Source organism: Homarus americanus, unplaced genomic scaffold (genome assembly GCF_018991925.1).
Source record: "Homarus americanus isolate GMGI-L3 unplaced genomic scaffold, GMGI_Hamer_2.0 scaffold4896, whole genome shotgun sequence".
In the NCBI taxonomy this organism is placed as follows: Eukaryota; Metazoa; Arthropoda; class Malacostraca; order Decapoda; family Nephropidae; genus Homarus; species Homarus americanus.
In genome coordinates this window covers 7,235,099-7,259,042 of record NW_024749657.1, presented here as the reverse complement: position 1 = coordinate 7,259,042, position 23,944 = coordinate 7,235,099, and the positions used below count along the sequence as shown (strand labels likewise).

At 40.0% G+C, this 23,944-nt stretch overlaps 4 protein-coding genes across 5 annotated transcripts; 1 reads left to right on the top strand and 3 right to left on the bottom strand.

Moving 5' to 3' along the window:
• The first annotated feature begins 2,387 nt into the window (after positions 1–2,387).
• On the top strand, positions 2,388–3,678 carry LOC121853538 (actin, muscle-like). The gene has a single exon (XM_042347737.1). The coding sequence runs from the start codon at positions 2,403–2,405 to the stop codon at positions 3,531–3,533; it is 1,131 nt and encodes a 376-aa protein (XP_042203671.1). The 5' UTR covers positions 2,388–2,402; the 3' UTR covers positions 3,534–3,678.
• A 6,993-nt stretch (positions 3,679–10,671) lies between these two features.
• LOC121853533 (actin, muscle-like) lies at positions 10,672–14,148 on the bottom strand. Of its 2 annotated transcripts, none has more exons than XM_042347729.1 (2): positions 14,066–14,148; positions 10,672–11,848 (listed from the first exon to the last, which is right to left on the bottom strand). In XM_042347729.1, exon 2 carries the CDS (start codon positions 11,833–11,835, stop codon positions 10,705–10,707), a length of 1,131 nt encoding a protein of 376 aa, XP_042203663.1. In that variant the 5' UTR covers positions 11,836–11,848; positions 14,066–14,148; the 3' UTR covers positions 10,672–10,704. The 2 variants fall into 2 exon arrangements, with proteins under 2 accessions (XP_042203663.1, XP_042203664.1); XM_042347730.1 differs by having other exon boundaries at positions 14,063–14,079.
• A 3,121-nt stretch (positions 14,149–17,269) lies between these two features.
• On the bottom strand, positions 17,270–18,512 carry LOC121853584 (actin, muscle-type A2-like). Its single transcript, XM_042347806.1, has one exon. It carries the CDS (start codon positions 18,495–18,497, stop codon positions 17,367–17,369), a length of 1,131 nt encoding a protein of 376 aa, XP_042203740.1. The 5' UTR covers positions 18,498–18,512; the 3' UTR covers positions 17,270–17,366.
• A 2,431-nt stretch (positions 18,513–20,943) lies between these two features.
• LOC121853426 (actin-like) lies at positions 20,944–23,452 on the bottom strand. Its single transcript, XM_042347531.1, has 2 exons — positions 23,418–23,452; positions 20,944–22,185 (listed from the first exon to the last, which is right to left on the bottom strand). The coding sequence occupies exon 2, from the start codon at positions 22,159–22,161 to the stop codon at positions 21,028–21,030; it is 1,134 nt and encodes a 377-aa protein (XP_042203465.1). The 5' UTR covers positions 22,162–22,185; positions 23,418–23,452; the 3' UTR covers positions 20,944–21,027.
• Between the last annotated feature and the right edge of the window lie 492 nt (positions 23,453–23,944).

Here is a 23,944-nt window from a genome sequence, read left to right as displayed (position 1 = left end):
CGCCCACAACCTGAACATATTTTCTTATGCCACCCACAACCTGACCATATTTTATTCTACCACCCACAACCTGAACATATTTTCTTATGCCACCCACTCCATATACAGCTGCCATCTGCCGCCCACCCTCTCGCTATCTACGGCTCCCATCCCATCCTTCATCGACACATCAAAGACTTTCCTACACGGCACAACACGTCTCCACCAAGTCTTGTCATCACAAAAGTCACTCACCTTACCCATCCTCTGATTCATCCTCTGAATTCACCCTCTGACTTCACCTTCCTGATGTCAAAGTGGACCTTGACAGTGAATGATGCCTTTGTTAGCCCTTAGGAGTGATGGGCTGGATATAGAACTGGTTTCGAGACAATGTTTTACTCATGAAGATTTTAACCTCGGTCCGATAATTCGAATCAAACCCGAACCCCCCGAAACCTTACACCTCAACCCGGTGATTCCCGTCAACGCCTAACACCTCTTACTCACGATACAGTCACTCTTGTCATCCACCTTGTCTCACCACACACACACATCATCCACCCTCTCTCACCCCACTCACACATCATCCACCCACTATCTCACCACACACTCCTCATCCACTTTCACCAAACACTCACTCACTATCACCACAATAGTCACAAGTTTACCGCCCTACTAATGAAAGTCTTTGAGGAAAGCAGGTAACAAACATTTCAACTACCCGTACAACACACCGACACACTACATATACAAGTATGTGTATATGTCAGAACCTATGTGTCCTGAGACGAACTAATTCATTGGTGTATCGTTTATATTATATTTTTTGTCAGAAATATCCCTTTGGTAAATACTTGATCTTCTTTTTAATCGTCGAAAAATTCCCAAGGTGTTCCATCACAACTTATCATTCTAACACAACAAAGATGGAATATATAAAATGAAAGGAAGAATTATATCACATTTTCCAACCACGTCCTGATGTTTCCCAGACGAAGGTGGCTGGCAGGAGAGTATTGAGAGTGTGGGGGGTTTATTTATCTCGTGACCATGACAACAGAGTGGCCAGGTGTGCGAGCCAGTTTGGGGGCCGTCAGCTACCTGGCTCACCAACCTGTAAACAAAGACTTTCCACTAAACAATATCCTTTTTTAACTTTTTTCAACATTTCCTTGGGATATAAAAGTGATTTTCAAATAAGATTAATCAAACTGTACACAAATATAAAATCATTTCATTATATTATTTTCTAATATATTGCATCTCTTATATCTTACTATATTTTATCTTAAATTACTGTTTTATCTTTAGTAATAGATTTATTTCGACAATTTCAGACACCACTGGGCGTGAGAGTCGTACGTCAGGTGGTGCAACAAAAAAATTCTACTAATTCTAGGGAATGTGAACGTAAACATATTTAGTTACCGAGGTGATGATGAAGGGGTGTGGGGAGAGGGGAGGAGGTGTGTGTAGCCGACGAGGATGGTGGAGTGGGCGTATGGGTGGATAGTGGACGTGTGGGTGGATAGTGGGCGTGTGGGTGGCGACTGGATGGTGGTATGGGTGATACGCGGACAAAAAAAAATCACCGGATTGGTTTGTGGAGTGGTATGGGTGGTATTGAGGTTTATTGTGGGTGATGTGGATGTGGATAGTGATAAGGTCGGCTTGGATGGTGAAATGAGTGATACTGTTGAGCGTGTGGGTGGTGTGGATGTGGGAAGTATTGGGTGATTGTATGGGCTATATGAGTGGTAATGTGTTGAGGTATGGGTGGGGTTGGAGAAGGGTGTGGGTGGTGTTGGTGGCCAGTATGATCAGTAACGCCACAGTAGCAACATCATGAGCGGTGCTGGGATGGGCGGTACAAACACCCGTATCTATGCTCTGAGTGGCAGAGGCAACAAGTTTATCGCCACTCCAACCATTCACCTGCAGCGTCTCCAGACCAGCAAGGCGGCGTGTGGTCACTGATAAGACCTAGGGCCGTGGTAGGGGGAGCTACAAGGAAAGACGCCTATGCCAGCTGTGGTCATGAACGCCCCCGTCATTTTTTTCCTCGTCACTGGTATAAAAGTTTGAGGCAAGTAACTTCAAGCCACACTCCAAGCTTTTCTTCCATGTTGACAGGAAGGCCCACCTCTCACCTGTTCTGGATATTCTGACAATCATAGTTTTTTCGTATTTGAAAGTTTTTGATTTAGAGATTGTCTTGTGAATTTTAAAGCTATCACCTACAGATCTGTTCTCCTGAGTTCCAAGTAAGCCTGGAGGAATGTTCTTCTATTTTGCATAACAATTATAAAACTGTCAATTGTGCTTATTAAAGCAAATAACATTAAGCTAATTTCCTTCTCCTATAACAACATAGACTAATCCATAAATGGTTTCTTCCAGGCAATAAAAGGACATCAGTAATGTGCGACGACGAGGCTTGTGCCCTGGTTGTGGACAATGGCTCTGGCATGGTCAAGGCTGGCTTCGCCGGCGACGACGCTCCCCGCGCAGTCTTCCCCTCCATCGTCGGCCGTCCTCGTCACCAGGGTGTGATGGTCGGTATGGGTCAGAAGGACGCCTACGTCGGTGACGAGGCCCAGAGCAAGCGAGGTATCCTGACTCTCAAGTATCCCATCGAGCACGGCATCATCACCAACTGGGACGACATGGAGAAGATCTGGCATCACTCCTTCTACAACGAACTGCGTGTTGCCCCTGAGGAGTCCCCTGTCCTCCTCACTGAGGCTCCCCTCAACCCCAAGGCCAACCGCGAGAAGATGACCCAGATCATGTTCGAGACTTTTGCCGCTCCAGCCATGTACGTGGCCATCCAGGCCGTGCTGTCCCTGTACGCCTCTGGTCGTACCACAGGTATCGTGCTGGACTCTGGTGATGGCGTGTCTCACACTGTCCCCATCTACGAAGGTTATGCTCTTCCTCACGCCATCCTCCGTCTTGACCTGGCTGGTCGTGACTTGACTGACTACCTGATGAAGATTCTTACAGAGCGTGGCTACTCCTTCACCACCACGGCTGAGCGTGAAATTGTACGTGATGTTAAAGAAAAGCTCTGCTATGTTGCTCTCGACTTTGAAAGTGAAATGAACGTTGCTGCTGCGTCGTCTTCGCTAGAAAAGTCTTACGAACTTCCTGACGGACAAGTCATCACTATTGGTAATGAACGTTTTCGTTGTCCTGAAGCTCTGTTTCAGCCATCCTTCTTGGGAATGGAGTCTGTTGGCATACACGAAACTGTTTTTAACTCAATAATGAGATGTGACATTGATATACGGAAAGATTTGTACGCCAACACCGTCATGTCTGGTGGTACCACCATGTACCCTGGTATTGCTGACCGCATGCAGAAGGAAATCACTTCTCTGGCTCCCTCTACCATCAAGATCAAGATCATTGCTCCTCCCGAGCGTAAGTACTCCGTCTGGATCGGTGGCTCCATCCTGGCCTCTCTGTCCACCTTCCAGTCCATGTGGATCACCAAGGAGGAGTACGACGAGTCCGGCCCCGGCATTGTCCACCGCAAGTGCTTCTAAATTATTGTTTTGATCAGTATCACTTCGACATCTATTAATTTTTTTCTCTTGTCTTATGTTTGATATATATTTGTATTAAATAGAAGTACATGTTCAGGAAGTGAATATATATTGTATATATTTCTTAATAAAAACTTAAATTATATTATTCACATGTCAACGATAACTACAAACGCAAAATTTGATGATGGTTGGAGCAGTTGTTGAGAACCTTTGACATCAATCAATATTTAATGATGAGGAATGTGAGGCAGATCGTTGAGATAAACAACGCAAATACAAGTTTCAAGTTACAATGGCTACAATTAAATAAAAAAGCAAGAAACTGACGAATAAATCCCCCGGGTTGAGTCAGGTTTAGTGCATCTTTATTCTCGTGTGTGTTTCTGTCGTCGTATGATCAATACCACAGAAACAACGTTACTATTAAATCTATTGGATATAATTAAAAGGATTTAAGGTCGTTAATCTTTCACCCATGCAGGATGAGAAAAATCTTATTTTTTATTGGAGAGATTAGTGTAAAAACAAGGAATTCCAGGAAATTAACAAATACTCGTATATTAGGTTAATTGACTCGGAAGTAGTATATCTAGAAATTAATTTGGATTTAATATGGGGAAGGTAATTATGGGTAATAGACATTCTTTAATACCGTCATACACGTTCACAATGGTTGAGGCTACAGTTGTTGGTATCTGAATCACGTGAAGATTAGGCACCCCAATTTATTTCACCTGATTAAACACCCTAATGATATCTGCGGGAGTTAGATTAGCTTTAGGGTGGTTAGTCTGAAGGTGAAAATAAACTAGTGTGTCCACTCCTCACGCGATCCGGCTATTCAAACAAGGATGCCCTAGGATAGTCATTATAGGCATATGATCATGAGTAATTTCTGAATTTACAAAAACAATAAGAGAAACAAGATTATATTTCTAACAAATATAAAGCAGGTTTTATTTTTTTTTTGGGGGGGGGGCGGGTGGGCACGAAGCGAACAGATAAACAAAGGTTCGTACCGATGGACAATCCTCTTAACTGAAAATATATGAATGCATTTAAATATGAGACTACTTTAGCTATATACTGTACGTTCACTAACTACCAAATATAACACACTTTTATAATATAGGATCTTTTCTATAGGATGATTCTTTTTTAGATATAATCTACGTTTTAGCTTAAATAAATCACTTTGGTGCATTCTTATATCTTGACATACGAGGAATGTTCCTCGTATGAACCTTGTTACCCCAGCAGGTCAGAAACTTTGTGTTTGAGTTTTTGACAATTACAGAGCCATAAGTGGATAGATATGCATAAGTTGATACAAAAATTAAACTTAAAGATCAAGAAAACAACATAATCAGTATTATATATATATTGTGCGTGCTTTATAATTATGCCTGTATACTTTAACCATACATACATCTTATCCTGACGTTATCCTTCCAATGTGCAGAAGAATTTCGGATTTCCCATCCATGTGTGCCCTATACAGCGGTGGTAACGAACTATTCCTCTTATTTTGTGTTCTTGTTCTTCCTCCTCCTTTCATTACATGTGTAGTGTACGGGATATCCCCGTTTGGCGGTACTTAATGAGTCCCGCCACAAATGCTTGCAATGAGACATTAATGTTGGCCAGCTACAGAGAAAACTGTCGATGGGTGACTATGACAAGATGTGAAGCACTGGCACTGAAGGTGTCTCCCCTTTCTTGATTTCTTTTTCATTTTATGGTGTTAATATAAATATTTTCACTGTAAATTTTTCTTGGTTTTATTAAAATGAAACTTTTAATTGTTTTAGGAGTAATTATAGCGAAAGCAATTTTAATGCCAGAAATATTGTGCAATACCTGAAGCCCCATATACAGTATGTGGTGCCTAGTGCTCCTGCTGCCTAGTGCACACTGGTTACTCTGCCGTATACTATACTTCGTTTGTTATCTCAGTCTACGTACAATTTGTGGAATAAAAGTGTACTACAACAATCCTTATAATAAGGATCTTATTCGCATTCCTACTAATATGGCATCATGCTTTAGCACAAAAATATATTTTGCACTTGTGGATAATATTAATGATAATTAAAAAGAATGGGAGTAAACGGTAAGAAATATGTTATATCTAGACAGAAATCTTATGCCGCTATTAAGAATGCCACCATAGGCATTATGCACGGCAAATGACCGTAAGATAGGCATTAAAAGATATATGGAAAAGTGGAGGACATTGGACTAATAGATCGTTTACTGTAACCTTGATAGAAGGAACGAGGAAGATGCCATTAGTCACATTCCTCACATTCTTACTTAAATAACTATCAAGGGTACTTACTACAGTCAATATATAAAAACATTTATATACAGTATAAACGGTATAAATATACAGTATAAACGGTATAAATATACAGTATAAATATTGTAGTAATTATTATAATCATTAACTTATAATATAAATCCTTGTGAAAAAATGGCAATGGAATTAAAGGGGCTTAGCGCGAGTGTTTTATTTACTCTGGTGAAGTTAACGCGACAGACCTTTACCAACGTGTCTTCGAAGGGTTGTGAGCGTCTGCTGTTTATTTCGTCTTTAGTAATGTTGTCGTAATTCTTTGTGTTGTGAAAATGTTACGAAAACGTTAAAGAGTGTTTGTAAAGACGTTTGAAAAGGAAGACAATTAAGTTCTACACAGAAATGAATGAAATTAAACAAAGAAACGAAAAACAACTCACGTTCGCCGAGGATTAAACGGTTTTTAAAAACTCCCAAGTGACTCAAATATAGAGCTTAGTTGACATGTTACTGCTTTTAGAAAATGAAAACACAGCACTTTGGTGAAATAAAGAAATGTGTGCCTTCTCCCACATCTATTACATGAAACTTAAGTATATAGATTTAAAACGTCAAGTATATAATTTAAAAGGCTTGTGTACAGCATTGTCATTAAAAGCCTCGTTGTCTTTAAGCTGTATTGCATTGAAAGAGCCTAGTGTATAATATTCAAAGTGTTAAGTATATAATTTAAGATGTTAAGTGTGTTTTATGAAAAGTTTTGTCAGCGGTGAAAATTATCAACTGACGATGGAATCGTCCCAGCCTCTCTGAACTCTCGATCATTCTCTGCACCAGCCATTCTGTGACTTCACTTCGTGACAACACGTGACTCGGCCAGCCAATGACAATGAAGTATTTCGAATTTTTCAAATTTAGGAGAATTTGCCGTACCCTTGGCCAGTCGAGTCTATTCCACGATCACAGACAGAAGTCATGACGTGTGACGGATGTGAATCTAGCTTTGAGGTAACGATGGAACACTTCCGTCGTTCTGATGACTGTGTTGTGGATTTTTTTTTCAAAAGGACTGAAAGAAACTGCGAGAAGTGCATAAATTTTTGCAAACTTGAGGAAAGATAAGAGAGTTTCTGTTGTGATCACCAAAAGACAAACCCGAGAAACAAGCGTGTGGTACGGTGTGGCCTGTACCACTTCCTCAAGGAAATCGCTCGGTCCTTCCCGACCTCCAAATAAAGGTTAGTCAAGGTTAGGTTAGGTTATGATTGGTGACGTTAGGTTAGCAACAGTCAAGTACCAAATATTAGCCCATAAGATAGATTAACCTGGACTTAACTTGAGATAGCAAACGGTGTCACATGCACCCCACGTGATACAAGTTATAGATGTCGCATTTTTTTTTGCTTATTGTGTGACCACATGTCCATATCTAAATTCAGTGTTCCTCACCGCTCATCACCGCGTAGACTATTTTGTGCATCTTTAAACGCATGGTGATTTTATATCTTGCAATCAGATGCCATAGACTTGTGCGATGGTTAGGGTTCATAATCTACATAAACGATCTAGATACTGGGATCAGCAGTGACATAAACAAGTTTGCGGATGACACCAAAATAGGGCGGCAGATTAATTCAGGGCAGGATGCAAATGCACTACAGGAGGATTTAAATAAACTGCAGAAGTGGTCAGAAAATGGCAAATGAAATTCAACACCAGCAAGTGCAGCGTACTTAATATTGGAAGAACAAATACTGTCAATGTATACTGCCTTAGCAACATCAACCTAGAGAAGTCGACTTGTGAAAGAGACCTAGGGGTACTTGTAAGCCCGGACCTACGGCCTAGAAAACAGTGCGTTAATGTTCGAAATAAGGCAAATAGAGTATTGGGTTTTATATCTAGAAGTGTAAGTAATAAGAGTGCGAAGGTCACATTTCAATTATATCTTAAGCTAGTCAGGCTGCACCTCGATTGTGCTGTTCAGTTCTGGTGCGCTTATTAAAGAATGGATATCTTCAATTCACTGGAGTCGGTGCAGCGAAGAATGACGAAAATGATTCCAGGACTTGGAAACCTTCCATATCAAGATAGGTTAAAGAAACTAAACTTGCATTCCCTAGAAAGACGAAGAGTGCGGGGAGATATGATAGAAGTATTTAAGTGGGTGAAAGGAATCAATAAAGGAGATATAGATAAAGTTCTTATAATAATCGAGCAGGATAGGATTCGTAGCAATGGATTTAAGTTGGATAAGTTTAGGTTGAGGAGGGAGATAGGAAGAAACTGGTTCACAAATAGGGTGGTAAACGAGTGGAAGAAGCTTAGCAACTTTGTAGTAAGTGCTGGAACTCTGGAAAATTTTAAAAGGAGGCTAGATAGATTCATGGACGATGGAGAAAGGTTGTACTCTCGACAGGAGCTGCCATGCACAGGCCAACCAGCCTATTGCAGACTCCTTATTTTCTTATGTTCTTATGTGTGTGTGTTAATGGGTCGTAAGTAAATGGCCTTTTGAAAAAAAATACTTTCCCGTATTTTGTTGTATATAATATACGTAAATGTATAATTTCACAACTTCATTTTATAACTTACTGATTTTGGTCTTAACATTTCAAGAGTGGCTGTATTTGTTTAGTTACAACAATTTTCGGTAAAATTATTGTTTCGGGGATCCAGCGATTTGTAAAATTTATTTTTAATAAGTTGTTTAGACGATTCTAAGACATTTCTTTTCAATGGCATTTTGTCCGCTCATGTTTACTTTAAGAGAGAAACAAAAAATAATAATTTATTTTTTTCTTCAGAGTTTAGTAAGTTGAAATTATGTTTTTCTGGTGTTTTTTTTGTGGGGTGTTTTCATCGAATCTGACCTTCATTTCTACCGCTAATCATACCTAACCTAATCTATGTAAAATTAGCGTTGCGTTTATCCAGCGATTTTTAGGATTTTAAGTTTTGGAATCAGTAGTGCTTTCCTTAATTAGACTCAGAAGACTGTGAGTTGGGCTCATCGGGGTCATCCTTCCATAGTACCAAAGGTGTTTGTCAGCTTGATAGCTACAGGTTGGTTATAGTTCGTGCACTTAACCTCAATTGGCAACACACCGTGTTCCTAGAGAAATTTCAACGCCTTACCTTAATACTCAATGTGAAATCTTGCGATTGCTTGGAAGTAATCTACATTCAAGGGGGTTGCGGCGAAGGGCCTATACCGAGCTGTCATTGGTTGATCCAAAATCATACTCACCAATGAATGAACACACAAGAGCTCTCCGGGATGGTGCTAACATTAACCATAACGGAAAATAATCATCGATTTTCCAAAAATGTAGTTGATTTTCTCCGAAAATATTAATGAGTGGTTAAAATGCCATAGAAGTGTCTTAGAAATGTCTATACTACTGATTGAAAACAAAAACCCCGCTGGATCCCTAAACGTTAATAATACCCAATTTTCATTACAACAGAACATTTATAACATTTGTGTTTGTTTTTCTTGCTGAAGCCGGAGTGGCCTCGATATAACTTAGTGCGTTAGTTTTTTATGTGAAAAAAAAACACAAAAAACAGCTTCAGTCAGGTGAGGAAAGGTTAGATGCTGACTAATGCAGCTGAAAGTTTATCACCCAACTGATCTGAAAATTATTGGACGAGGGAGTACATTTTATTTTAACTGTGACTGCCCAGTTCCAAATGTCAATTCGATTTCTTTAAGTGACCTGATTTACATAAACTACAGAATAACCATTTACGTCACTGAGATCAATCAAACTTTAACCAACCCAGATATACTGTACCTCAGGTCAATATAGTTTACATTTTATCACCATCTTTTATTCACTACACATGCGTACGGTACTGTGACCAACTTAGCCTCTTGTCTGATGGCCTGTATTTTGTACGCTGGGTAGTATGTACTATATACTTGACTCTTGCAAAACTCATGAGAAATCCAGACCCCGGTTACGTTGTGAATATCATTTTTGTCATCGGATCAGCTGAACTGCAAAATATTACTGTGGATGAAAAGATTTGTAACATGTGATATAATTTATGGTTATATATAAAAGTATACCACACTCTCGTAGGACCTTACTCTCTTCTGTTCCTGTATTACACTCTGGCTAGGCTGTACTGTTCCCTGGCTGTGTTACTATTAGACTTAACGATTTCTAAGATTTGTTACTAGATCACACTGTTGCTGGGTATAGTGTTACCAGAGTGCGCCATTAGGAGGTATAGGCTTCTTATCACTGCATGGTTCTGTCTTGATATGAACTTTTAAACCTTTAATACTCAATCAATCTTTCAGGGACAGTTATAGTGTAGATCCTTAAACACATCAAAGCGTTACTCTTCAGGAATGTGACGTAGAATATATGTGTTTTTAAGATTATTCTGTGTATATGATCTACGGGATGTTGTTTTTGTCTCCCTCGTCATCGCCTTCTGCAACATTCGTCACAGCAGGGATAAAAAAAAGAGCAATTGTTAACGTGTATTATATGGCAGGTTATGTATTTTAACATAATGTTAACAACTATACTCTAAAGGGAGAAATAAGGTTTGGGGGTAAGAATGTAATATTCCTTTCTATTTGTTACTATCATTAATAATCAACAAACATGACCAAATACATAATGGCGATAGAATATTATGCAGTGTGTATTTTGATATTTACCGAGTTCTAAAGATCGTACCATAAATAGTGATGTAATAAGTGCCTTTTCATATTTACTCAGTTTTTTTCTTATAAAGTTGGCTTGGCCTTTCATTTTTAGAAGTCGATATATAAGTCTCTGAAAGTCGGATTTAAGACAAATAAAATAAAACAAGGCTTAAATATTTTATATTAGTGGTAATCAATTAGAAGCACTTGCGGTGGACAATGCCGGGGCCGGACTCGTCGTACTCCTCTTTGCTGATCCACATGGTCTGGAAGGTGGACAGAGAGGCCAGGATGGAGCCACCGATCCAGACGGAGTACTTACGCTCGGGAGGAGCAATGATCTTGATCTTGATGGTGGAGGGAGCCAGGCAGGTAATTTCCTTCTGCATGCGGTCAGCAATACCAGGGTACATGGTGGTACCACCAGACATGACGGTGTTGGCATAAAGGTCCTTCCTGATGTCAACGTCACACTTCATGATAGTTTGGTACACCGTCTCATGGACACCCGAAGATTCCATACCCAGGAAGGAAGGCTGGAAGAGAGCCTCAGGAGCACGGAAACGCTCATTGCCGATGGTGATGACCTGACCGTCGGGAAGTTCGTAAGATTTATCTAATGAAGTAGAAGCAGCAGCTTGTGCCATTTCATTTTCGAAGTCAAGAGCTACATAACAAAGTTTCTCTTTGATATCACGAATTATCTCACGTTCCGCAGTTGTAGTGAAGGAGTAGCCACGCTCAGTCATGATCTTCATGAGATAGTTAGTCAGGTCACGACCAGCCAGGTCAAGACGGAGGATGGCATGGGGGAGGGCGAAACCTTCGTAGATGGGGACAGTGTGAGACACACCATCACCAGAATCTGCTACGATACCTGTGGTACGACCAGAGGCGTACAGGGACAGCACGGCCTGGATGGCCACGTACATGGCAGGGCAGCTGAAAGTTTCGAACATGATCTGGGTCATCTTCTCACGGTTGGCCTTGGGGTTGAGGGGAGCCTCGGTGAGGAGGACAGGGGACTCCTCAGGGGCAACACGCAGTTCGTTGTAGAAGGTGTGATGCCAGACCTTCTCCATGTCGTCCCAGTTGGTGATGATGCCGTGCTCGATGGGGTACTTGAGAGTCAGGATACCTCGCTTGCTCTGGGCCTCGTCACCGACGTAGGCGTCCTTCTGACCCATACCGACCATCACACCCTGGTGACGAGGACGGCCGACGATGGAGGGGAATACGGCGCGGGGAGCGTCGTCGCCGGCGAAGCCAGCCTTGACCATGCCGGAGCCATTGTCGCACACCAGTGCAGCTGCGTCGTCGTCACACATGTTGTTAGGTCAACTGTAATGTAGAAGAGATTATTGAAATGTATTTTTTAATCGGATTATAAAAGGACAAAAAGAATTCGGCAGGGAGGGAGCGTAAGCTGCGCCCGATTCTTAATTAAACTTAAAAAAAAAGAAATGTGGTACGTAAAGAAAATCAGAGACTTTTCGCCACCTCACAAGTTTCCACCTACCCCTACCCTCCCATTTACCTCCCTGCTGCCTGCCGAATTCCTTTTGTTCACAATTGTACTGTACATGATCATGAATTTTCTTTAAGGATTGGCCACATTTATTGTTAGAATTCACCTTATAATATCTTGGACCATGTAAAGAATACATATATCTCAAAATTCCAATTGATGACGAGAGAGAACAAGGCTTTCAGATAAATGGGGCTAGGGTCTTGATATAAGGATTTAATGGTAAGTTGAGCCACGTTAAGAAAAAGTTAAATTACATATTGGAGGGAACTTCGCACATCAGTCACTTTAATTAGCACGTGCCCCTGTGATAACCGTGTAAATATGATTAGTGCGTTCATTACTGTTCCAACGCTTAGACAGAGGTAGATACTGCATTCACATACTTCATTACCATATAAATTGAGTTAAAGAAACAAAAGTGAAAGATTAGTTAACGCATCTGGGCGAGTCTTTCACAGAATAATACACCTCTCTAACTCAGTAAAAAGTTAATTTTCTTACACTATAGAGGCAATCTTTTGTGGGTGTATGTGTTTGCATCATTTACTATTAACTTTGAAGAGTTGAGCCCTAATTTATGGTTAGTAAGATAATGATTATGTCTTCAATCGTGTGTATAATTTAATGTTACGTTAATGTCAGCTCCACCCCTCAAGTTTATCAAACTGAGTAATGCGGGTCATCTAAAACATGTGAACTGTCACTTGTATCTCTGTACATTCCACGTCACAATTTATATGACTTAGTATTTTTATATTTTTATTCAAGAGACATTTTCTAACGTACTCAGTGAACTTAAGAAAGAAGGAGACTTGGGAGTACACACACGGGAGTTAGTTGTAGTCGTTGAAATTACTCATTATCGATCCCCTGGTGTTTTGTTGTGTTTGTGTTACGAAATGATCTTGGAGAGAGTTACAGTAGAGTGACAACAGTACCCCACAAAAAACACCGCAGTATAACACTAGCAACTGTAAAGTGATTATATTTGTTTTGGTATTATGCGACGATGTACGTATAATGCTATCTTGATTTTTATAAAAGCTCGCAAAAAAAGGAAAACACTGGAACACTTGATAAATGAGTCCAGCAACACTTTATACAACTCAGAGAAGGCTTGTTTGAACTTCCTTATCAGGTGCTCTAGGGTTTCCTTTTTCTGTGAGTTTTTAACAAGATTAATCGTCATCACGTCTGGCGGTTTTGCCAACTAGAGGTGACCTTTTTGTTGTTATAACTGTAATTTAAATAACTTCACATATAAAATTTGTTCTTTCATTTTAGAGGACCAGACTGTACCTAGGTTAGGTTAGGTCAGTTAAGCTAGTAATATGGTTATTAATTTAAAATTTGTATTATGAATTCTGTATCTACATAACCGCTTCTATGTACAGACAAATTTTAATAAAAAAAATGCTCGTATCCATTATTTAGTTGGGATGATCCACGATTTGCAGGCGCACCTGATGGAGTACTTCAATGTTTTTAAAATACACAATAACTTATGTGCAAGAAGAAAACTCAATTCTCCACTCAATTGGGGAATCGGTCATGTGAGAGCGAGAGGGAAAGTGTCAACCTTCCCGATTTATTGAAGTTTTAAAGATTATTTTTCGTCACCGTCGATCATAATAATGTATGAGCGGTGTGGGTTCTTAAAGCAAAGGCCCAGGTAAGTTATTTCATCGTGTAGGCCACTTAGGTCTATTTGAAATTTATGTACTTTTTAATTATTATTTCCTCGGTGCTAAAAACAATATTATTCCCTCGTGGGCTTCTCTATCCATTTGTTGATAGATATTATTTACTGTATTAAAATCCTTCGTTATCACACATTCACCAACTATATAAAAAAACACTGAAATATTGCACTCAACGCATCACACATTGTATATCTTTGCAAATCTCAAATAAATGAACACGATGTTTCTTTTCAATATACAGCTATCGTAAATAAATAACCATACAACATTTGATAATTTTTTTCTATCGTCACAGAGAACTGATAACCTGCCGGCTACTACTACCTGTTCTGGAGGCACGACGTTGACGGTGGTCCGGAGACAAGTGGTAAGATGCACACAATCTGTCATCATTATATATATGTACCATGTCCAGCCGGGAGGAGGAGGAGGAGGAGGAGGAGGAGGTTGACGGGTGGAAAGGGGAGGAGGTGGGTAAACATATCCCCTTACACAAATACAAATAACTGATACACCCAGGAGCTGATAAGACCACGTGTCCTGATATTTGAGGTGGCACGGACTTACAAACATCGCTAAGAGATATGTTTCGATGATGATTATATGATATACTATACAGGTTGTGAGTTTGACAAATATAGGGGAAGTATAAGAGTGCGGCATTTGATGTTTTATATGAGGGTAAATTCTTGACCCTTGCCAAATACTTGTTCCTCCCAGCCTGTCACTTCTGCATAAAGGTATCATAATGAAAAGCTTGGTTCTGTTGTAACTGAGTTTTAGGCGATTGAATCTCAAGTATGCTAGCCTATTATCTTATACACACACACACACACACACACACACACACACACACCTGCACAACTAGGGTTTCACGTATTCCCTAAAATGTTCAGATTTCTTTTTTGTATTCATTGCACCTGATAGCTAACCAAATCATTAAACATGTTAGGTTAGCTTAGGTAAGGTTAGCTGAGTTGATGATCAAAACGATTCAAGAAATTCCAGAGCATTTTAGAGATTTTCCTGTTTTATGTGTAGATATTATTCAGGCCAAATAGTACCACTAGATAAACAATACAGGAGGTAAGTTATATCCCCTCAAATTGTCTGTCATCTCAGGAACATCTGGAGCGTCTTAGATATGAAGCATCTCTCAGTTGTACAGTACCGTCAGAAGGTTTTTAACGCAAAACACAGCCAAGAGACATAATTTTCTCAGCATTATTGGTGTCGACTAACTGAAACTAGATATCAAGACTCTCCTGGCTCTAGTTAGTATTTACATGTCAGTGGTTTTCTGTGGTTAGTTTCGTTATTTTTAGATACGTGGCTCTTCCTTAGGACACGACACAGATATACCACGACGTTCAAGACCGAGAAAAGGGAGTTAGGCGGAAGAGTATGATGAATGTGTCTTGCTGTGTGTGTGTGTGTGTGTGTGTGTGTGTGTGTGTGTGTGTAACTTAAATGCATCTTGTATACTGGGTCAAATTTCTTGTACCGTGTAACAACAATGAACATGCTAATCCTGAGCGCCACACTTGTCAGAATCACTAAAATTACGTTTTTTGTTGTGTTAAAAAGATGAGAGAGGTAACCAGATGGTGGGTATTGGAAACATTAATAAGTGCCATTACTTTTTATATGTAGAAGTCGATATGTTAATAGATGTTCGTTTCGAGAATACAAAAAGTAATAGTTTTTCCTATTGATTTTGGCCTATTTTCTTGTTTAAATAATAGAAAGTGTGAGTGTAAAAAATATATGTATGTTCGTCATGAGCTGTTTAGCCTACTGTTGTTAGTGTGGAATCTGTGTACTCATGCTTGTTCCATACTTTTCATTTTTTTTATCCGAATTAACAGATATCGCCATTTTGTTGGGGTGAAGCTTTATCATGAGGGATAACTTGACCACCCTGGAAAAACTTGCCTCAGAAACGCCATCGACAGCTGCACAGGTTACCAAAATCTCCACTCGATGTCATAGAGTTTTATGAGACAGGTATTTGGGTATTTAGATAGTTATAATTTATTTTCAAGAGGATTGTGTATTAATAATTTTTGGCATGTACGTCTTGAGTTAAAATATCTTTGAGGGTGTTTGATGTCAACTGTCACGCGAAGTTTCCTCCCAGTGAGCCAGGTCATATTGTGTTATATACTTCTTGGTGCTGGCGAATGTATTAAATAATCTACTGAATTCTTGTGTGTAGTAAAACATCATTGAAAGACACGGGTTAAGATTACAATTCGACCTTAGTACATTTTATTCCTGTCTCAATATTAAATAAACAAAGATTGTATTTTAGATAATTTACTATATTAGCTTTTGAGATCACATGAAATACATTTTTATGATGAAACTGAAAGAATAAGCCAACTCATAGCATTCCTGGTATCTTGGTTTCTCGTGTCAGTAGACGTAGACAGACAGGGTCGGCAGAGCTACGTGGCACCACTCTCCAAAATTAGACGCTTCCTGTCCTCCTCCCGCGTAGGGGATGAGGTCCTCCACCCTACCGTATATGGGCGTACAGACCCCCGTAGACGGTCCTCATGTGTAGGGAAACTGTCGCTACTCCGCTACTCACTCTCCCACGTGTCTTAGTGACAGTGTTGACTTCGATACGCTCACTGGTATGATATAATTCACACACACACACACACACACACACACACACACACACACGCACATTCATTCGCTGTCATTAGCCTGAAAGAACGAACGAGAATTTGTTTGATTGTAACTAAAAAAAAGAACAGAGACAGAGAACAATTGATAATTAAGTAAATACAGAAAGGAGAATTAATTAATGTGTTAAATGTTTCCTTGTGCTGAGTTAGTGAGTGACAAGGTGTAGAGCTAAAGTAAGAATGGAACTCGCGACAGTTTCTCTCATGTCACAAAAGCACGTGTAAAGTTAGTTCGTTTAGGTCCCAGATGGTCGCGCTCAGTATGTTTGGTAGAGTATAGTATTGATCACAGAGAAATAATATCTTCTCCCCCTCACTGTGTGACTAGTAGAGCCGAGGCACAACTCAGTGTTAGACCAGAGAGAATCGTACAGTCGCTCCTGTATTACCTGATCTATGGGTGAGAATATTAATTTAATTACCGATAATCACAGCTGAAACTTGTGGAAATTTCAAAGAGCCAGATGCTAAATATAATCTCTTCTACCTTATGTATAAAGATAAATTATTTTGTCTTCCTTTTGTTCCATTAATTGTACTTGGAACGTTTGTGTAAGTCTTAAAGAAAACTTCACAAGATAACATTTTAATTTTTGCTAAATATGGGATACAAAGTTACCTTTAATATTATGTCTTTAAACATCAGTCGTCCAGATGTGGAGACGTTGTGCTAGTCATAACAGACATATTTATCAACAGTTTACGTAGAATTGTACAAGAATTTGTTATGTTTTTCAACATGAGACCTTCGTTATATACCGGTATCTATGCGTGTAATACAAACTGTAAAGCTTTTTTTGTATTTGGAACAATTATAAACACGAAGAAATAGAAATGAAATATTTATTCAATATTACAAAAGCAGTTGACAAACATTTCAGTTTTATTAATATAAAATATTTGAGGCACATTAGTTTATGGTTACATTAGAAACACTTGCGGTGAATGATTCCGGGACCAGACTCATCGTACTCCTCTTTGGTCACCCACATGGACTGGAAGGTGGACAGAGAGGCCAGGATGGAGCCGCCGATCCAGACGGAGTACTTACGCTCGGGAGGAGCAATGATTTTGATCTTGATGGTGGAGGGAGCCAGGTTTGTTATTTCCTTCTGCACTCGATCAGCAATACCAGGGTACATGGTGCTACCACCAGACAAGACCGTATTTGCGTACAAGTCCTTTCTAATATCAACGTCACATTTCATGATAGAGTTATAGACAGTTTCATGAATACCACATGCTTCCATACCCAGGAAGGAAGGTTGAAAGAGAGACTCAGGAGCACGGAAGCGTTCGTTACCAATGGTGATGACCTGACCGTCAGGAAGCTCATAGGACTTGTCCAGGGAGGAGGAAGCTGCTGCGACACTCATCTCGCCTTCAAAGTCAAGAGCAACATAACAAAGTTTTTCTTTAACATCACGAACGATTTCTCGTTCTGCAGTGGTAGTGAAGGAATATCCTCGCTCTGTCATGATTTTCATTAAGTAGTCAGTCAGGTCACGACCAGCCAAGTCGAGACGGAGGATGGCGTGAGGAAGAGCATAACCTTCGTAGATGGGGACAGTGTGAGACACACCATCACCAGAGTCCAGCACGATACCTGTGGTACGACCAGAGGCGTACAGGGACAGCACGGCCTGGATGGCCACGTACATGGCAGGGCAGCTGAAAGTCTCGAACATGATCTGGGTCATCTTCTCACGGTTGGCCTTGGGGTTGAGGGGAGCCTCAGTGAGGAGGACGGGGGACTCCTCGGGGGCAACACGCAGTTCGTTGTAGAAGGTGTGATGCCAGATCTTCTCCATGTCGTCCCAGTTGGTGATGATGCCGTGCTCGATGGGGTACTTGAGAGTCAGGATACCTCTCTTAGCCTGGGCCTCGTCACCGACGTAGGCGTCCTTCTGACCCATACCGACCATCACACCCTGGTGACGGGCGCGGCCGACGATGGAAGGGAAGACAGCGCGGGGAGCGTCGTCACCAGCGAAGCCAGCCTTGACCATGCCGGAGCCATTGTCGCACACCAGAGCACATTCTTCATCCTCGCACATGTCGCTGGTTTACTTGTTGCGGCAAATCTGTTGTGAATATAAATATGCCTTTTGATAATTTTTGCAAAGAACAAATAGTAAGTGCATAGGTATATATATTTATAAATGATAAAATTGTGAAATTTACTGGAGAGAATGTTGTTGTGTGTTAGGTATTCAGGTGCTGTAAATGCAAGGGTATTTAAATACAGGTCACCAAGTTGTTTTCACGAGTGACATCAACTTTAAGGATTAGGAAATATTTAACCTGTAAGAGTAACTAAAGGGTAATAGACAGCTTGATATAAGAATTTAAATTAAATATACAATGTAAATATTAGACGACCGAGTGTGTATAAGTCTGAAGTCTAGAATTAGACTGTGTGCCGTTATCTAGACTACTGATAAGTATGTTATTCCACTGTTGTTCGATCACTAATGCTTTCTGTATTTCACTTAAAAAAACAAAGTCCAAGGAAACAATATAGTCATACTGTCAGCCATTTATTCAAAGATAAAAATAAATTGAACTAAAATTATATTGGGAGACACAGACTTCTTTATGCCTTTAAACTATTGAAGAGATAAAGAAGTCTCTGTCTCCCATTATACTTTTAATTTCATTTATCTTAATCTTTGAATAAATGGCTGACATTATGACTATAAAGTTTCTCCTCACAGGAACTGCATTATATTCACGGTATTGTGTCAACACATTCTCAACGTCTCAATATTATAAGTTCCAAATTTTTTCATAAAGTAAATTCAAGTAGCTAAAATCATTCAACATATGAGTGTGAAACATTCCTAGTCACACATACAGTACAAATATACATGAACAACATTAATGTAGAAGAATGTTTACATATAAAGCTAAACTGTATATTTCAATCAAGATTATTTTCCGTAACTTACCAGACTATCCACGATTAAAGTTCAGTAGTATGTAGACCAAGAAAGAGGAGGAGGACCCTGGTTGTGTAGCCGCCGTCAGAGGTTGACTGAAAAACACGTGGTTCTTCCCTACCCTATATAGCTTCACTGAGCACTTTAGACTTGTCGCTCTTCCCCTCACATACCTGGGAGGGTTGGGTGGCATCCTAGGAGCTTAACTACAATGGGGGCGGGGGGCTACATAAGGTGTGGTCTCCTTCCGGGAACCATATATAGACCAGACTAATTTTAAAAGAGTGTTGGCCTTAGTTTCCTTTCATAGTGTATTAAGTAAACCCAGGTACATGTGGGTAGGCTCCCCTTCACTCTCCCAGCACTAAAACGCTGATAATAATCTTGGTTCTCATTTACCTTCCCTTATTTTTCTTACATTTTTTTAACTTAAATCTATAAAAATCGTTAAGGCGGAATCACTTCGTCTAATGCATATACAGACACAAATTTCGGTTTAAACTACAGCACCTCTGTTCACTTAAGTGCTTGTCACCACGTGTTAAACCATCGTCCTCACAGAGTTATAACCCAAACAAACAAGAAGGGTGTCCAGTGAGAATAGCTAATCCTCACACGCTCAGAAACTTCCAGGACAGGCAGTGTTGTGTTGACCAAACGTATCCGAAACTTCTGGATTTGATATAGTATAAAATGTGTGTTGATATTCCTCAATTTATCAATCTGTGGTTTGACCTATAAGTGTCCATCTTAAGTTTTTTGGCATGAACTTTTTATTAATTTTGTTTTTCAGTTTATAACCGTAGTATAAAAAGCCGAGTTTTGATATGGCTACGAATATATTTTAATATTCTGAAAGTTATATGACGAAGAAATTAGATCTCAGTGAACCTGGTAAATGAAGTAGTTAAATAATTGAACCAACAAGGCTATTACTATCTCAACTGAATTCCCTAGAAAAGATTTACTTGAAAATTACAGGTTGAAATTTGAATGTTGAGAGTCAGCCGGGCGTAGCAGTATCTTTGGGAGGAGGTCGTGAGTTTTGTTGAGCTCTCCCATAGAGAATTATAATGTATGTCCCATTTTCTCATTTGCTTTGACGGATGCGTTTTCTTTTGACGGGCATTAAGCCGACGGGGAGAGGATGGGGTGTGAGGCCGCTGCACCTCGGCGTTTATTTCTTGTTTTTCTCACCCCAAAAAGTGTACGGTGAAGCTCAAGTGTTAGTACTTACTATTCTAAATGCGCTCTAATTCTTGTAGGATGTCTAAGGGTAGAAATTAGAATGCAGTTTTTTTTAAAGAACCCAAGAGCCTGATCCTGTAAGCATGGTTCAAGATATAGTTGAATATTAATCAGGCTGGCTGTCTTGTGTGTTATTGTGTAGTTCGTATTTGTTTAGGTGTTGAATCTCACTTGAATTACTAATTTTCAATGAAATCGTTCACTTTTCTTGTCACTTGAAGTCCCTTTATCAGTTGCCTTCGGCATCTTATATCATTCTGTTAAAACTCTTCATCGTTTTCTTTATTTTTGATGTCTCTTTATTTAAACAAAGTTTTTAAAAGAATCTGATTTATTGTTTACACAGCATCTTCGGTAAATATACCCAACGTTGACATATGATAATGTAACTTAACGGTTAGAAACATTTGCGATGGACAATGCCGGGACCGGACTCATCATACTCTTCCTTGGTCACCCACATGGCTTGGAAGGTAGAAAGTGATGATAGGATGGAGCCACCGATCCAGACGGAGTACTTACGCTCGGGAGGAGCAATGATCTTAATCTTGATTGTAGCAGGAGCCAGAGCAGTGATTTCTTTCTGCATGCGGTCAGCAATACCAGGGTACATGGTGGTACCACCAGACAAAACAGTGTTGGCAAAAAGATCTTTCCTAATGTCAATGTCACACCTCATAATAGAACTATAAACACTTTCATGAACACCTACGGATTCCATACCCAGGAAGGAAGGCTGGAAGAGAGCCTCAGGAGCACGGAAACGCTCGTTGCCGATGGTGATGACCTGACCGTCGGGAAGCTCGTAAGATTTGTCAAGGGTCGTGGAAGCTCCGGCGACGTTCATTTCATTCTCAAAGTCAAGAGCGATGTAGCAGAGTTTTTCCTTGATGTCTCGAACAATTTCGCGTTCAGCTGTTGTAGTGAATGAATACCCACGCTCCGTCATGATTTTCATAAGGTACAAAGTCAGATCGCGACCAGCCAAGTCTAGACGAAGAATTGCGTGAGGAAGAGCATAACCTTCATACACGGGAACATTATGTGTCACGCCGTCTCCTGAGTCACACACTAGACCAGTAGTACGACCAGAGGCGTACAGGGACAGCACGGCCTGGATGGCCACGTACATGGCTGGCATGTTAAATGTTTCGAACATGATTTGTGTCATCTTCTCTCGATTTGATTTGGGATTGAGGGGAGCCTCAGTCAGCAGTGTTGGGGACTCCTCAGGAGCAACTCGGAGTTCATTGTAGAAGGTGTGATGCCAGACCTTCTCCATGTCGTCCCAGTTGGTGATGATGCCGTGCTCGATGGGGTACTTGAGAGTCAGGATACCTCGCTTGCTCTGGGCCTCGTCACCGACGTAGGCGTCCTTCTGACCCATACCGACCATCACACCCTGGTGACGGGCGCGGCCAACTATGGAGGGGAATACACAACGGGGAGCATCGTCACCGGCGAAGCCTCCCTTGACCATGCCGGAGCCATTGTCGCAGACCAGAGCCGTCGTATCCTCGTCGTCACACATGCTGGGTGAGTCTCAGGAGCAACGCTGAAAGACAAATATATTTATAATAGTTACCTTTACATGTGAACAAAAAAATTTCGTAATGTGTGTACGATCATACAATGGTTAACTGAATCATTGTACAGGTATATTTAGCTACAACAAATTGTTACAATCGTGTTGGTTCAGGACTGTTCCCTAAAATATGATCCATCACAATTTCCGCAGTGTAAAGAATTGTCCATAATTCCAGGATTCTTTTTTTTTTCTTCTATTTTGTTAATCAATATTATTTCTCCCCACATAATCTGTTTAGAACTTATGTTGGCATGATTGTCTCCTCAACATCAGTCCCGTTCTCTGTACCGTGTGTATATGTTAAGTAAATAAAGGTTTTAGAGCTGAGCCCCACTGAGCCTGCTGAGTGTATGTCTCCTGTGTTTTCTTTCCTCATCCAATTACTGAATAATTGTAAGAAAGAAACAACTCCACGTGCTTTATCTCTGTCTGTCTCTCTGTCTTCTCTTCTGTCTCAGTCTGTCAACCACACGTACCTCTAAGTCTCTATTCAATTGTTGTATTTTTCTTCTGTATAAAACAGCATTTGAGTAACTTACTGATTAAGTCTGGTATTTTATGCAGTTTAAGGGAAAATCCTTGTTGCTGAGCAGTTTACTTCTGATCGTTTGAATGTAATTACTCTCAAACTTTTTAAAGAAATTATCTCAAAGAGAATTTGTGTCAAAAAAATAATGGTAAATTATTGTAAACTTGACGATTTCACAATGTTAAGGTTTTTATTGGAATCAGTTAAACGGTGTATGGAAAATCGAGATCAGACTCATAATACTACTTAAGGAAAGACGTATTAAAGCGTAGATATTAAATACTAATTACAGACAAGAGTTTTGAGTCAGCACCATCTCGTTAAGGAATCGCATCTTTGTGTAGGTTTTCTAAGCATTTTAATACTTTGTCTCCTGTATTTATTTAAGAATGAGGTCATTACTAAAAGTTATAAGACTTCGATTCCAAACTTTCACTCCGGTTAGTCAGACTGATACACTCTTAACTCCACCAGTACATCAAGTTGGAGTATAACCTCATGCGAAATACGGTTCCTGATATGGGCCTCACGGATGTACTTACTTCACTGTATATGTCACTTCATCTTCCCTGTTCACTTGGTGGAAGAAAAGTGTTTGATTGTTTCACCTTAACTGACGTGAGGAATGTAAACAAAGGCAAGGCACGGGAGGTGGTAGGGAGCTTCTTACCTGTGTGTACACCTTTCGTGAATCTAATTGTGACTGGGGGGGACCTTACACCCACCTGCCCTTTTATACCTCCCTTGTGAAGAGGAGGAAGAATGCGGGGACTGAGTAAAAAAAAACGTAATTCGAAAATTTTAACATTTGAAAGTGATGGAAATTTGTATCTGAACGTGATTTAAGTTTTACGTATGGGAAAAAAATCTGAACTTTTGTGGGATTCCAAAACAAGATAATTTAATCAGAATTTGAAACTCACAATGCAGAATTGTTCTGAATATTGTAGTTTAACATCTAAGTGAGTGTTGTGACATTGTTTAACGTGGATAATAATGGAAACAATTTAGAAAATATTTTATGACTCCTCTGATCCTGGATATTAAACATTCATTGATGGTGGCAGTGGTATTTTACTCTTCATCATAAAACTTATATATAATGACATAGCTCATCTTAGACATAACTTATATACTGTATAATGATATAGCTTAGACACAATTTACTCCACAGGCAAAATTTATCCGAGTTGTAAA